Here is a 15333-nt window from a genome sequence, read left to right on the forward strand (position 1 = left end):
CGCGCTGATAAGAGCTGCACCGGACTTTGCTTTACTACCAGAACGCCGTGAGGTAATGGGAGACAATGGATGGATCGTCTGTCAGCATGGAAAACTCTGCCCTGTGTTGCGTGTTATTTTCCGTTGCTAGGATATCTAGTAGCTCTTTTTACCCAACAGCATACGATTATCATATAACCGACACTTTCATAGGCCTTAGAACAAGATCAATTCTGCCTCAATGCAGGATCTATTCCAGAGTCACTGCTGGAGAAGCGTTCCACGAGGAGATTGAGGCGCAGACGAGGGAGTGCCGCAAAATCCAACCTCTCCGCCATTAGATCAAGTAAGCCGCGATACTCGTCCAAAGCTGATCGGCGGGCGAGATAGACCTCATCATCCGTGCTGGAAAGAAGAGCCGTGATCATAAAAGTACCCAGTATAGCAATGTTTGGCTTACAATCTACGCCCACATAGTCTTTAGTTATAGTCCCCACGCAAGGATGGTGCACTTACAACTGAGCCAAAGACCCTCGAATTCTTGCTTAAGGAGTTCTTCGAAGACTGCAAATAGTTGGTGGAAGAGCAGACCTTCCCGTTGGATGTCGTAGTACGAGGTCCCTCCTACGCATGAGAACAGAGCTCGCTGTATGGAGATAACGATGCCATAATAAGCCAGCAAAAGAACGTAGTCTAGTCAAACAGTGGGTCAGTATTGAAATAGGATTGTCTGAAATTGTCAAACATACCAGTGATAACTTTGTTCGGCCGTGTCAGAAGAGCATGATGCTGCGACTGCCATTCACGTAGTTGAGATTGGCAATTCCCTGCATGCGAAAGTACTTCTGCTGGTGTCATGGCGCCTGGTCCACGCCTTACTGTGTAGAGGCTATCGAGAACATTTGATAAAATGGTGGTCAAGTAGGTCAGTTCCACAAACCCTTCGACGGATGGGCTTAAAGCAGGCTCAATCTGCAACTGTTCGCTGAAATCGTCCATATTGAGCGGTTCAACATTGAATTGGTCGTTTTTGATATGGCTGGGCATCCCGAGCCAATGTGCGAGCCTGTTAATATGGTTAGCGAGATGAGAAACCCGTTCCGGTTGGTAGCCAACCATTTGTCCTGCATATACGTAGCCCACCACAACACCCGGCGTATTTTACGCTCGGATGGAGATATGTTCCAATTCCCGGGGTCGACGTGTAGACCAATGTCTTGCGCGAGAGCCACAGCCTTGCAAGCGTGAGGATTTTCAGAACTATTACAGACTGAAGAAATGATCTGCTTACCTGGCTTGTTAACGCCCAAAATCCAGGATGATTGGGCTCCCGAACCCTCAGCGGTGGTAATTGCATGTAAAGGAGGATGGCCTGGATCGTCCGTAATGAAGGGGTCCTCCCTTCAAAAGTCACCGATCTGAAGATGAAGGTGTACATGTCCTCGAGTGGGACAGAAAACTCGGGGGGACAGTCGAGAAATGATGTGGCTGCGACGTATATGCCAGCAAGGAGTGAAGACGGAACCGAGCGGGCCTTGATTGCTCTTTCCAGAGTTTCCCGGCTCTCCAGGATAGGGTATTGAGGATGCACATACGAATAGTACAGGTCCATCAGTGAAGCTTGGTGTGGGCGGACCATTCGCTCCACGCTCTCAAGGTCGTAGATTCCACCGCGACAGTCGAGAAGGAAATCTGGATAGGACTGAAATGGAGATCAGTTTTCCAAAAGCCACGAGCACTTCAACGACAACGGCTGGCCGGGTAGCACGAACCGTGAAATAGGCAGGGGCAGTCTCGTGGGGAAAAGCCTTCCACACACGCCAGTTGTCGGTGCCGAAGGATTGAGTCTCGTCGAAGGGCAAATGCCGTAGCAAATTGACATCTTGATCGCTACTGAATCCTGCGTACAGAACTGTCCGGCCCGGCACGTACGTTCTATAGTTTGGTAGAGACTTTGATGCTGTGGCATCGCTTGACGTTGACGGAGAGTGAGTCCAAGGAATGTCGAATACGTGGAGCGGATCCCTAGCATGTGTAACCTCTTCATGGCTAGGCCGGGCGGCTGTCACGGCAGGGCTCTTGTCCTGGGGTGTAGGTGCTCGCTTCTTCTTCACTGGTGGGGCTGATTCGAAGGTACACTGTACGCCTCGGTGGCGACACAATGTGCAGGCAGTCTGACCTTGTTCTTGGAAACATCCGACCCGGCGGCGCCGACATCCGTCACAGCTGCAAAGGAACCGGATCAGTCATTGATAACTAACTCGGAGAGCATATCTGCAGGTAAGGTGATAGAGGAGATCCCTTACGGACGTTGCTTCTTGGATCTGTAACGTCGATGGCTGGCATCACTGGTCTGCCCTTGGGCCTGGGCTGGTGGACTAGTATTTCCCCGCGGGGCTCGGCCAGCCATGTAGCGCAGACTGCCACTACTGTGAGGTCAATGGTTCCTGGCAATAGCTCCTTGTTATTCGTCGAGTCATACTTGATCTGGGCGAGGCTGGTCTCACTTCAATAGATGATGGACGACGAGGCAGCCTCACCAACAAAGCCTAGCTCACATTAGAATAGGCAGTCGCTTGATCTTTTGAGGTCTTACCTACGCGAGCTGTATTCTGTCCGACTTGGGAAGACAATACCGTGCTGGTGGTATCTTGGGTGTGGATGCTTATGCGATGTCGTGTGCCCTGCGCATCTGAACCACAGAGGTGGTCTCGAACAGTCGAAGTCGCTGAGATGTGAAGGCGAAGAAAGTCGCCCGCGGGGGGCTTTAGTGCAAAAGCTGTCGTCGGAAAGGAGGGAACAGAGAGCAACTGAAGCCAAAGCCGGAGTAAGGCACTTTCAAGCCTTCCGAGCTCTCCACACCCCCAACCCAAGCAAAGCAACTCTCGTCAAGGGTGTGACAAGTATCCACCTTCATCACGAAATCTCCAGACCCGCATAAGAGCACAGAAAATATCGGACTAAAGCTGACTAGAGTTGCCCGCGGGGCGACCTGCAGCCTAGCGAGCCAGACCGTCTTATCAAACCTATACTCATGGGAGGTACTCCGTACACCTTTGGCTTCAAGAAAGAGAGGTTGATGCCTTCTGTGATGGTATCAAATGCCGTCGACGGCCTGCACTTGCACGCCCGAGGATCTCAACAACTCCAACTCTGTATCCTAAAGAACCGGCAACACTGGCTTCATTCTGGGCTTGCACATTGTGTCATTGATCACTCAACTACAAATTCAAGATGAAGTTGATAAAAAGCTCCGTAGTGACGCCACGGCTGCTACGCATCTTTCTCTTCTGCTCGGTGAGTGAGGCATCTTACTTCATGAGATGTTACCGCTGACTATTGATCTCCAGATTGGTGCTATGGTACGTGCGAGCGCTGGGCAATGACCTTTCTAGGTGATGTCGCCGTAATGGCTCGCTGACAGTTCACGCTGGTACAGAACTTTGGCTACGACAATACCTGGTGGGGTGGAATCATTGGTCTTCCGAGTTTTGTGGCAGCTTATGGACGTAAGAATGGTCCAGGCGAGCCAAGGACTCTTCCATCGTCCTGGTTGTCCGCTGCGAGCGGTACACCAGTCGCCAGCTGGATCCTTGGTTGCGGCATTGCGGGACTGCTCGCCAACAAGCTGGGGAGGAGAAAGACCATCGTCGTTCTGTGCATCATTGCCCTTGTGGGGATGGTAATCCAAAGCTCGGTACGCAACTACTGGGGTCTCATGGTCGGAAGAATGGTCAACGGTGTCTCCATGGGTAAGTCATAAGATCCTGACTTGTGACATGGATGTGTTACTGACTCGTGCTAGGTATCGAGGCCAACTGCATTCCAATGTACATGGCTGAACTTGCACCTCCATCGATTCGAGGCAACCTCATCAACTTCTACCAAAGCTGGCTGTTCCTCGGCGCAATTATCGCTTCAGGCGTGGTTGTTGGTTCGTCAAAGCATTTGAGTGGCAGGTGGGAGTACTTAACAGGCGAGTTCCTGCAGTAAATCCGCCCTTTGACAAAGAAGCTAACATCAGAATCGCAGTAATCGTTGTGCAGTTCGTACTTCCCTGTCTGCTCCTCTGCGCGGTCTGGTTCATTCCCGAATCTCCCCGTTGGCTTCTTTCCAAGGGCAGAAGAGACGAGGCATGGAAAGCTTTGGCCTATGTGCGCCATGGCACGCTGACCGATGAGCAAGTCACTGAGGAACTGGATTTGCTTGACCAGGCTATGCATCAAGAGAAAGAGGCTCATCAAGCAACGAGTTACATTGACTGTTTCAAGGGGACGAACGGCCGACGCACCTTGGTTGCAGTCGGCGTCCAGGTCTTACAACAGGCTCAAGGAAACTCGTTCATGATGACTTACCTTGTTATCTTTCTGGAACAGATCGGTGTACAAGATCCTCTCACTATCCAGCTGGCCAGTATATGCTGTGGTTTTGCCGGAACCCTGGTCGCCTTTGTTCTGAGCGATAGAATAGGTCGGCGTCCACTCTTGATCGGTGGTGCTTTCTTGATGACTGCCCTCATGTGGACGGTTAGTGGTCTTGCATCATGGCAGTCCCGAGGTGTGAAAGGAGCAACTGCGCAGGGATGCGTGACAGCCATCATGCTTTATGTGAGTACAGCAGCAGTTCTCCCGACCTCAGGCGAACAACGGGCGCTGAACTTGACACAGGAATTCGTTTCCGTCGCCTGTTGGGGATCAGTTATGTGGACCGTGACAGGTAAGTCACCTCGCTTCTAAAGAATGCTGCCTTCGTGAGCTGACGAGCGCCGCAGCGGAAGTGGGCACCACTCAGCTTCGAGAGCGTACCATTGCTCTTGCCACCATGATCGGTTTCTCGAGCAGCGTGTTGATCACCTACGTCAATCCTTATGTCCAGGGGAGTCCGGGAAATCTTGGGTCCAAAATTGGTATGGTCTACGGCGCATGTTCCATCTTGACGATGGCTTTTGTCTATCTTGTAGTCCCAGAGATGAGAGGCAGAAGCTTGGAGGAGCTCGACGAACTTTTCCACGCAAAAGTGCCCGCCTGGAGGAGCAGAAGCTATATCGGCACTGGTATTGGGGCCAGGATCACCCAGATCGAGAACGCTGCGCTCCATGGCAAGGCTATTGAACAGGGGCAGGTTGTCGAGACTGTTGAGTTTGAAGAGACCCAAAAGCCAAAAGCACTATGAGGAGCAACTGCAACGACCTCTGAAATAGGGTGCCCAGTATATTTGTTGACTACTGCGAAGGAGGCCTCTGAGTCTTTTTCCAAATTCATACAAGTACAAGGATTACGAGGTATTGGGGTTAACGATTTCAAAAATCCAGACTTAAAAAGTTAAAACTTGAAACATTTCGTCCGCTTCATCCTCTCAACAAAACGCAGGAGAACAAACAAACTCCGGTGAATCCTTTGGTCCATGTTCTGGGGAGTGGTACTGACGTGTACATGCGCCTGTAACTGGGCCCGTAAAGCACAGACAGCCATTGCAACCAAGGTCGCGGATGCATCTCCAGGAAAAGCCCATTCCAAACTCTAGCGACTTCAACTTGAAGCCGAGCGAACCGTGGAAAGATCTGGAGACCTTCTCAGACATCTGAGAGGTGGATAATTTCTTTCACCAACAACAAATTGCCCGCGGGGCGATTCTAGTTCCCCTTGTCGAATACCCTTAAATATGCATGCCATCGCTGCTCGAAGACAGCCAGAATCTGCAAAAACAGTCTCCGCAAGACTCATAAACACTTTCTTTTATAGCTAACCTGCTGCTTCGATGCCGCCTCCTTTCCACATCAGTAATTGGCGTCAAGCAGTAGCCGATCCCCGGCGTATTCTTGAGACTTCCATCCCCGAAGCGTGGCGTCTGCCGTTGGATTTGAAGAGCGAGGCAGAAGATGGAAAACTTGCCCCTGAAGATCCGAGAGTCCTTCGTTGTGGCATACTGGACGGCATCGACCTGGAGATAACGTCCATTCGAGATGTTGGGCAACTGCGGTCATCACTAGCCAGCGGGAAATATACTGCCGTACAAGTTACCACTGCCTTCTGCAAGCGGGCAGCCATTGCACATCAATGCACCGCATGCCTTACCTGCTTCTTTCCCGAGCTGGCGATACAGGGGGCTCGAGACTTGGACGCGCATCGTGAACAATTTGGAACCGTGACAGGTCCCTTGCACGGCGTCCCCGTCTCGCTCAAAGACTTGTTTGACATTGCCGGGCAACCAACCACTCTCGGACTGGTTTCCTGGCTCCCAAATATTGCCGCGAAGAACTCGGACGTCGCCGACGCTGTCCTGGCGGCTGGCGGGATCCTTTATGCCAAGACGGGTTGTTCCCAAGCTTGCCTGATGGTAGAGAGCATCAACAACATTTTCGGAGCCATTCGAAATCCATACAACCTGACTTTGAGCGTAGGAGGCTCCACCGGAGGAGAGGGAGCCTTGATCGCATCCAAAGGGAGTATAATCGGCTCCGGAACCGATGGGGGAGGCAGTCTTCGCTTCCCGGCCATGTTCTGCGGTCTGTGGGCCTTGAAATGCTCCAAAGGTCGGCTGTCATGCCGAGGACTTGGGTTGATGGTTGATGGCAACGAATCAGTCAATGCTGGGCTTGGACCACTTGGAAAAACCGTGTCTGGCCTGGAGTTGTGGATGCAGATACAACTGGCAACCGAGCCATGGAAGGTCGATCCTGGTTGTGTCCCGATGGCCTGGAGCGTACGGGAAGCACGTCGTCCGACTTCAAAACTGGTGATTGCGGTGCTCCAGGATGATGGAGTGGTCGCACCGACCAAGCCTGTGCGGGTGAGGAATGACTCTGAGAACCATCGGAGACGATACCGCAGAATCATGCTAATCATGCGCAGAGAGCTTTGGCAAAGGTAACCTCTGCACTAGAGGTCGGTGGCCACAGGGTTGTAGAGTTGCCGGCCGAAAGACTGAAGACTTTGCATCGACGGGGAACCGCATGCGTGATGAAATCCAACGTGCAGAATGGCGGCCGAGGGGTCATGAAGCATATTCAGGCCTCAGGGGAACCAGTCATTCCGCGCACAGCCACTGGATCGTTGGCCTCGTTGTTGACGACCGAGGAGGTGTTCGCAAACCATATGGAGCGGGGCCAGATTGCCTACGATTATGCTACTCTGTGGCAAGAGTATGGAATGGATGCCATCTTGGCCCCCGCTGTCGCGCATCCAGCTCCGCCACATGGAAAGTACATCAGCAATTCATATGCGACCATATACAACATGTTGGACTACACGACCGGAAGTATCCCTGTGACCACCGTCACCACGGACGATGCGCCAGAGAGAGAGTGGCTGGACCATACTCCGTACCCACGCATCGAAACTATGAGGTTCCCTTACGACCTAGGGGATAAAGAGATGAAAGAGTTGTGTAAGTCTACCGCTCACTCTCCCAGGAATGACACCTTGTCTAATCGTGCATAGTTACCAGCGCAGACGTGTTCCGGAGCGCGCCTGTAGGCGTACAGGTCATTTGTCAACGACTGCGAGAGGAAAAGTGCATTGGGGTGATGAAAGAGATCGAGCGACTTTTGGAATTATCTAGCTGATTGAGAAAGTCCTACAGTCATCATAAGAATGTAATTGCCCAGGTTGGAGTTCATGGTAAGAGGGTTGTAGGATTTTAAAGATCAGGATCGGGTATTTGTATATTTCGACACCGGGATCTCCTGTCAGCAGCATGCGTTCACAGAACGGGAGGTTTCCGACCCTGGACGAGTTGCTCCACTCCGTATGCCAATTCCAGCAGTTTCTGCTCCCGATATGGCAGAGAGACCAATTCCAAACCCACGGGTAAGCCACTCTGACCCTGGGTCAAGCCAGCGGGGACAGTGATAGAGGGGAAAAGCGACTGTGACGATACCAGCGTATTTGTAGGGAAGTCCGCCGCAGGCCACCTCCGAGAAAGTACATCTTCAAGTAATGGAGCCGGGATCTGGACATCGGGGAAAGCCAGTGCATCGAGGTTATGCTTAGCTAGAGTGACAGTAATGGCCCGTTGGAGCTCCTCTCGGGCAAGAAGGCGAGCGGTGAAATCGGGATCTTTCTGGGGAGAGCCAACGCCTGTAGCAATACCCTCGAACAAATCAAGCGCCGGATGATATTTCTTCGACTCGTAGATCTCCTGAGTATTGGTTTTGAGGAATGGATGGCGACTGAAGAAATCATCAAGGTCGGATCGAGAGCGCTGATGATATGTGAAGGTGATCTCGAGGAGTTTCGTCAAGTTCGGGATGTCGACGTCAAGGAGGACCGTGCCGTTATCTTGGAGCGTTTGCAGCGCCGTAGTAATGACCTTGTTCACAGATTGGCTATCTGGACTGGAGTCCGGTCCAAATACACCCCGGAGTACACCAATTCGTGCCGATTTGATCTTGTCCACGGACAGGTTCGCTCCATAACTTCCTCCAGTAGGGGGCCCCGCGATAACTGCTGCTGCTGTATAGGAATCCTGCTCGTCGAAGCCGGCAACTACATCGAGCATTAACGCGGCATCTGTAACGGTTCGGCACATAGGCCCTGGTGTATCTTGAGGAACCAGGAGAGGCGACAAACCACTTCGGCTGATAATACCAGGGGTACACCGAATACCAACGAGCCCGCAGAATGAAGAAGGTACTCGAATGGAGCCCCCAGTATCCTCGCCCACGCCTAGGAGAGCAAGGTCAGCTGCTATAGCGGCACCTGTGCCAGAGCTTGAGCCTCCAGGATCTCTTTTCGTATCATATGGATTCTTCGTCGTCCCCGATAGGGATGACGTCGAGTGCCAGGACGTTGCGAAATCTTCAAGAAATTCTTCAGTCATACATCATCTGATCACTGGTGTTTAGTCCTACCTGGCATAGTAGTCTTCGCCAAAATTATCGCTCCTGCCGCCTTCAACCTTGTGACCAAAGTTGCATCCTGCTCAGGTATATAGTCTTTGGCGAGAATCGACCCGTACGTCGTAGCGAGGCCCTTTGTGCTGGCCTGGTCTTTAACGACCACGGGGATACCATGAAGGGGTCCTTTCAGTTCCGAAGTAGATTTGAGATGCGCATCTAACGCATCCGCGTCTTCGATAGCTGTTGATGAGATTGCCAATATACTGTTCAACTTGGGTCCATCGTTGGCCTGGTCGATAGTCTTGATCCGCTGCAGGTAGTATTCGACTACTTGTCGAGCGTTGAACGTGCCATCGCGATAACCCTTCTGTGCACGAGCAATGGTCAGCTCCTTCAATGATGCGTCCATGGTATGTCACCGGATTCGATTCTGTGATTGTTCTCTGGCGGGAAGACACTAAAGGAGGGAGTGACGCCTCTGGGGGATTCAGTGTGGTGAACAACAAACTTCGAGTCTCGACAGTGCTAATGATTTTAGTGCGTATCCAGCGCAAAGGGAGTTCGCCGCGGGGGTCCAACCGGGTTTCGCTTAGGCACTCAGCAGTTTGTCCCCACGGAAATCCCAGGCTCTTATCGTGGAAAGTATCCGGCAAGGCTGGGGGGTTAGTCGTGGTGTTGCGACGGCTATTGTTATTTGAGATGATGCCCAGTAAGCCGTTATCTCTGGGCGCCGCCTAGTAGAATCCTAGACGTAACAGGACAACATATATATGACATCCGATAACCTTGGAAGGCCTAGAACGGTGGGTACGGACGACCTCAGAAAACGGCCGTCGGCCACAACATCGGATATCAGCGCATGGGCATCGGTTCAAAATTATCAACACGAGGGGGATGCTTCCCAGGTTTGCAGAGAATCGGCTCGCTTGGTTCGATGGTGTTGACCACTCCAGCTCCTCGTGAGCATAGGCGAGTCTATCAGGTATGACTCGCTAAGTCTGTCGTCCACATGGGAATCGTGCGCTGATCAAGGTTCCTAGGCATGCGAGCCTTGCAGGCTGAAGAAGGTTCGTTGCGAACTGGGATCCGTGGACCAACCCAAGAAAGGGCCTTGTGCACGCTGTCGCAGGGAGAATAGAGACTGTTCCTTTGCTGCAACTCGGACCAGAAAATTTCCAGCGAGTACGATCGAGGGTCAGGGCCATGAGTCTCGCATGCCTCCTGCAAAGAGGCAGCGGACTGAATATGATCATGGAGAAAACGAGCCCGCATCGTCCACATCTGAAGCAGGATCTCCCCCCGCTTCATTTCCACCGTTAGAAGGGCAGACGCTGGATGAAACTCAAGGCAGAAGCGCTGAGGCAGTTCTACTGAACGGGCATTCCCGAACCTGGCACGACGCTCTTACATTACTTGCGAGAGTCTGCGACGAAGATGGGACGGAAACGAATGACGCCGAGGGACAGTTACTGTCTCCAGAAGGGCAGGCAAGCATGAGACAAGCCGGACCTGCTTCTTTCCCCTTCATTGGGAGCACCGTCTCACCGGACACCAAAGCTGCATTGCGAGCCTGGTCGAATCTCCGCTTCGTACGTGGTGGGCTGTTTACGGCTGAAGAAGCAATGGATATGGTTGACCATTTCTACACGTACCAGGCACCCTTTTCTCCGGCCACCCCAGAGTATTATGCACATCATAGCAAGCATCACCTCCTCATCGAGGAAGAGCCCATCCTGACCATAACGATATTGATGATCGGCTCTCGATACCGGAAATGGACTGGGCCAGCAGCGATATCGAGATCCCGCGTCATTCACGACCGACTCTGGAGGTATTTGCAAGGGATGATTTCGCGTCTCTTCTGGTTTGAAGACAACTTTGTTGGCGAGTTTACCTCACTGAGTGATCCGTCGAGTAGTATGCAGAAACGAGGTCAAGATTCGGTGCGGTCCATCCGGTTTCGCACTTTGGGCACTTGCGAAGCTCTCTTGTTGGTGCTGGACTGGCATCCTAGCGCCCTCCACTTTCCGCCGATTGATGATGATACAACGTCCATTGTGATTGCAGAAACACCAAACACTCGAGATTTGAGCATGTCGAGCGGTGAGTATGAGACAGGGGCAGGTCACCTGTGGCTGGCTCGCTCCGGCCACTTATGTCGTTCGATGCTTTCCACCGTGTCCATGCTTGCCACGGAACTTGGATTCTTTGATGGGAAAGAAGGACCTTCGACATACTATTCTGAGTACCGCGAGCGTTTATACAGAGCTCCATCGACTCGTCAGAGAGCGCAGTCCCTGCAATATTTGATTTGGATATATGCTACGCAGCAGCAAACAGGCCCGCCGAGTACGTTCATTTATCACCCTCTCCTTGCCTCCAGTCTTGCACTTGTGGGTGTGTACTGACATGGGTCCTCAGGTTGGAGGATCAGCACGCCAACCCCTTCTGCACTGCGTATGGAAGCTCAATTGGACAATACGACCGAGTGCTGGGTCCGCGTGGCGACACTGGTCAAAAGAGCGGATGAAGCACTGTTCAGGTCTCAACGTCATACCCAGAAGATTATCAGGAATGGCCAATACATCTCGATCATGCAGTCATTTCAACCGCTGCTACAAGAGTTCGTCATCAAATTCAATCATGCAAAATGTAACTTGATCTCTCCAGGCACCCGGACCGTCGAGCTAATGACTACCAGTATCCAGACAAATGAGACTAATATTATCGATCGAGTTTAACTATATTCAGTTGTGCATCTTCAGCCTGAGCCTGCAGGCGTTGATGCTGCGAAAGTGCCAAACCGTGAGCGATGAGCCCCGATCCGATAATGGTAAACGCCAGAATTTCAACCTAGACGAAGAGCACCTAAGTCGAACAGCCAAAGCAGCTCGAAGCATCGTCTCCGTGGTAGTCGATGATCTTCTCCCTGATGACGATGTAAAGCATATACCTGTCCGCTCATACTCAAGAATCCTGGGAGCAGCTCTGGTGCTTCTACAGGTATGAGCACATCCTCTTACCCGTTGATCTGACTTGGCTTTTATAGACCCTGACGGAAATTTAGATTTGCGCATCAGAGATGAAGCACGTTCTCGATGTCTCTGCAACATTCAGCCACATCAAGCAACTTGCAGCTGCTCTTGAGACCTGCGTGGTTGACGATACACACCTCAGCGCTCGGTGGGGAGTGCTTCTGGCTCGATTAACGGACAGCTTTCAGGCCCGGCTTTCCCAACAACACTTGAGCCTATCCGAGTTCCAGAGGGGGGAATTGGGTGCAAATCGGACTGGAGTCTCAGGGCTGCCTGAAGTTTCGGAAATATCGATTCAAACACCCAATACGAGTGGCCGCACACAACACCAAAGTCATCCAGATCCCGCTTTCAATCTTCGTACCAATGTTAATGGAATAAGCACCGCATTACCAGCACCCAACTTCGACGTATACTCAATGTGGTGGGATATCACGCGTCCCGTTGATGCCATGACGGTTGATCAAAATACGCGATATGGACCTATTCCCTCCGTGGAAGCCGAGATGTCTCTACACGAGGTGTCTTTGGGAAACGGCAATGATAGCTCATTCAATTTTCCGACGAATTTGTTCTAGAGTATGAACTGGGGGGTCCTATTTACTAAATCTCTTCCTAATAAAGACACACTCTTTCCCCGCGGGGCTTCTGTCTTGCAATTTGCCCATTTCGACGCACCTTGCATAATCGGGAAGAATCCTCAAAGTCATATAGAGATCCACATGTACTCTTTGTATTCAATATTACCAATTTGTTTGTCTTATATGCTCGCCGGTCCGCGGATTGCCGAGCTTTTCTCGGTGGCTCTCATCGCCTCCCACCACTACAACAACCGGTAATAGGTTGGTCAAAGGGACCCCTGGACTATGCTTCGATTTCGGTCAAGCTCATATGACCAGACGATTACTCTTTATATCTTCGGACGCTATCAGTTGTGAGCTCAGTCTTTAACAGGCGAAACTCCAATCTCGTGGCCGACACAATGTCTCGTATCAAGCATAAGGCGATGATCAATGTCGACCTGGGAGAGGGATATGGAAACTGGACTTGCGGACCGGACTCAGAGGTTTTACTTCCCCTGATCGACCATGCCAATATCGCGTGTGGCTTCCATGCCTCGTGGGTGTCGTGCTCTCCTCTGGACAAGGTCCTTATTGACTTGTTGCTCAGGGATCCGCTTATAATGATGGAGACCGTGCAGAAATGCAAGGAGTACGGTGTCAAGATAGGTGCACACCCTGGATTTCCCGACCTCCAAGGGTTTGGCCGACGAGAGATGAAGTTGTCGCATGAGGAACTCACGGCAATCACCATCTACCAGATTGGGGCGCTGAAAGGATTTCTCGACCAAGAGGGCGTGCCGCTCCACCATGTCAAGCCTCATGGCATGCTCTACGACGTCTGCTGTAGAGATTATGAAGCAGCGAGAGCCGTCTTCCGGGGCATTCCCAAGGGAATCCCTGTCTTTGGGCTCGCCGGCACATGTATGGAACAAGCCGCTCAGGATATGGGTATCGAGTTCATTGCGGAGTTCTTCGCGGATGTCAGGTACCATCCGGATGGCACTTTGATCATTGATCGAAAGAAGCAGTACGTTGTGACCTTTTTAAGCCCTGCGACCGTCGTGAAGTCGTTCTCAACTTTATTCTAATACTCTCCTTGGCTACCACAGGGCTTGGGACCCCGAAGACATTAATCGACGAGTGACCCAGCAGCTGGAGATGTGCAGCGTGACCGCCATTGATGGCTCAACTTGTGGACTTCGAATCGGTGACTACCGCACTTCGATATGTTGTCATTCGGACAGTCCTGGCTGCATCGATATCGTTAAGGAGACCAGAAAGGTGGTGGGTGCGTTCAACAAGAAACACTTTCCCAACTAGCAGAATCGCGCCCACAAGCTAGGAAAACTTATAGTCTAGGTTGAGGAATCATTCTGGCCACTACTCCAAACCATGCACGGCTTGCTTTGCGCACTCGCCCGCTTCATTGACGACCGCATCTTGTAAGCGAAATACATTGATGAATCATCACACAATTCATACCTTCGGAGCAGATTATTATAGAGTGTAAAAGCATAATAACCCGTCAACCAAGAGTTTCTGTGACAACCACCGATCAACTGGGGCGGCTCGGAACTCGAGATGCGTGGAGAACTACTTCTCGGATCGGATTGCGACGGCTCAGTCGGTTCGATATCCGACGACAACCAAGTGCCACGAGGTTTTCAGATCTGGCAGAAACATTCCCCTGAAGCTAAAAATGGACCCACGACATAGTATCTGCGACGCAGCATGAGGATTGGGTTGGAGCAGTGAACCTAGGATGGGATCAGATCAGAGACAATGTTTTGAAAGCTCTTGTAAGCTGGCAGATCCAGCTGTAGTGTTAAATTGGTCCAAATACAGGATTATCAGTTTCGACGGAGGATTTTGCCTGTAGTCTGGTGATAGGCTGATTTTCGTGATACATCCTTCTCCAGCAAATATTATTCGAGAAACGGTCCTCGAGTGCTTGTCACTAGGTTTTAGAAATTCAAGGTGTAAATTGTCAATCAGAAGCTCGAAATGGTTGATGGTATCCTGCCCAGGCCATAAAATAAGCATCAATTATCATTCCTCGATCCATCGACCAGTACCTCGAACGATATATTCGCTGTTACAGACACAGACTGCTTGCCCTTGCTCTGCAGTCTTCCCTTCCCCTTGGTCAAGTTCGCGCAGCACATCCACAGCTCTAGGGATGGATTGTACGAGACCAGCTTCAAATACACCATCCCATTCACCAGTCTCCGACGTGTAGACCTCTTTCCTCACGGCGAAATTCCCTCCTCTTTGCTGCATCCCCAAGAAGATGTCGCCGACCTTTCCAAGAAACATGGAACCGTCGACGCTTTGCAATATCCATGCAGAGTTGTCAGATTCAGCTTTCCCGGTCACATCGTGCCACACCTCCTCGTAATCTTCAGGAACTCCGTTTCCTTCCTTGTCAAACTGTCCCGTCTCCAGATCATCCCCGGTCTCCATTTCCTTGAACGAAGCCTCGTCAGAACGACGGCTCCCAAGTGAATCGATGATGCGGGTCCACCGAAACGTTACTGCGAGAAAGTGTCAGTCCCTCCGTTGTTCGGACTTCTGGCGATCTCGGTCGCTCATCTTGCCAGGACCTCAGATTTCCCGTGACGGACGAAGGTGACCTACGCGGATCTTCCCCAAGGGTTCCGCCAATGTCACGCGCAAGTCCATATAATATCCTGCAACGTTAAGTGCGATTGTCTCGGTGTCTTCAAAAGCAGGATCAGGAGGCCAGCGAATGCTGACTCGCTTGAGAATCTGCGGTGTCGTTTTGATCACCATCTTCAACGTCTCCTAATCCTGGGCTTGGAATCGGCATGGGGAAGTAAAAGCTCAAGGCAGGAAGGCTGGCAAGGCGCGAGCGAAAGTCGACTCCCATGCGCTCAGAGAAGTGGTCGAGGCTCCA

At 51.6% G+C, this 15333-nt stretch overlaps 3 protein-coding genes across 3 annotated transcripts; 1 reads left to right on the forward strand and 2 right to left on the reverse strand.

Annotated features, from left to right (window-relative positions):
• Window positions 1–57: 57 nt before the first annotated feature.
• Window positions 58–2325, reverse strand: PV07_12127 (uncharacterized protein; the record flags this gene model as incomplete). The annotated part of the gene is made up of 8 exons (XM_016399621.1): window positions 58–442; window positions 496–672; window positions 729–1045; window positions 1096–1214; window positions 1271–1681; window positions 1752–2063; window positions 2117–2205; window positions 2286–2325. 8 exons carry the CDS (start codon window positions 2323–2325, stop codon window positions 207–209), a joined length of 1701 nt encoding a protein of 566 aa, XP_016242433.1. The 3' UTR covers window positions 58–206.
• A 5308-nt stretch (window positions 2326–7633) lies between these two features.
• PV07_12128 (uncharacterized protein) lies at window positions 7634–9319 on the reverse strand. The gene is made up of 2 exons (XM_016399622.1): window positions 8831–9319; window positions 7634–8777 (listed from the first exon to the last, which is right to left on the reverse strand). Exons 1-2 carry the CDS (start codon window positions 9225–9227, stop codon window positions 7681–7683), a joined length of 1494 nt encoding a protein of 497 aa, XP_016242434.1. The 5' UTR covers window positions 9228–9319; the 3' UTR covers window positions 7634–7680.
• A 713-nt stretch (window positions 9320–10032) lies between these two features.
• On the forward strand, window positions 10033–12431 carry PV07_12129 (uncharacterized protein; the record flags this gene model as incomplete). Its single annotated transcript, XM_016399623.1, has 4 exons — window positions 10033–11167; window positions 11240–11470; window positions 11520–11821; window positions 11886–12431. The coding sequence occupies 4 exons, from the start codon at window positions 10033–10035 to the stop codon at window positions 12429–12431; spliced, it is 2214 nt and encodes a 737-aa protein (XP_016242435.1).
• Between the last annotated feature and the right edge of the window lie 2902 nt (window positions 12432–15333).

Source organism: Cladophialophora immunda (assembly GCF_000835495.1).
Source record: "Cladophialophora immunda strain CBS 83496 unplaced genomic scaffold supercont1.8, whole genome shotgun sequence".
Lineage (NCBI taxonomy): Eukaryota > Fungi > Ascomycota > Eurotiomycetes > Chaetothyriales > Herpotrichiellaceae > Cladophialophora > Cladophialophora immunda.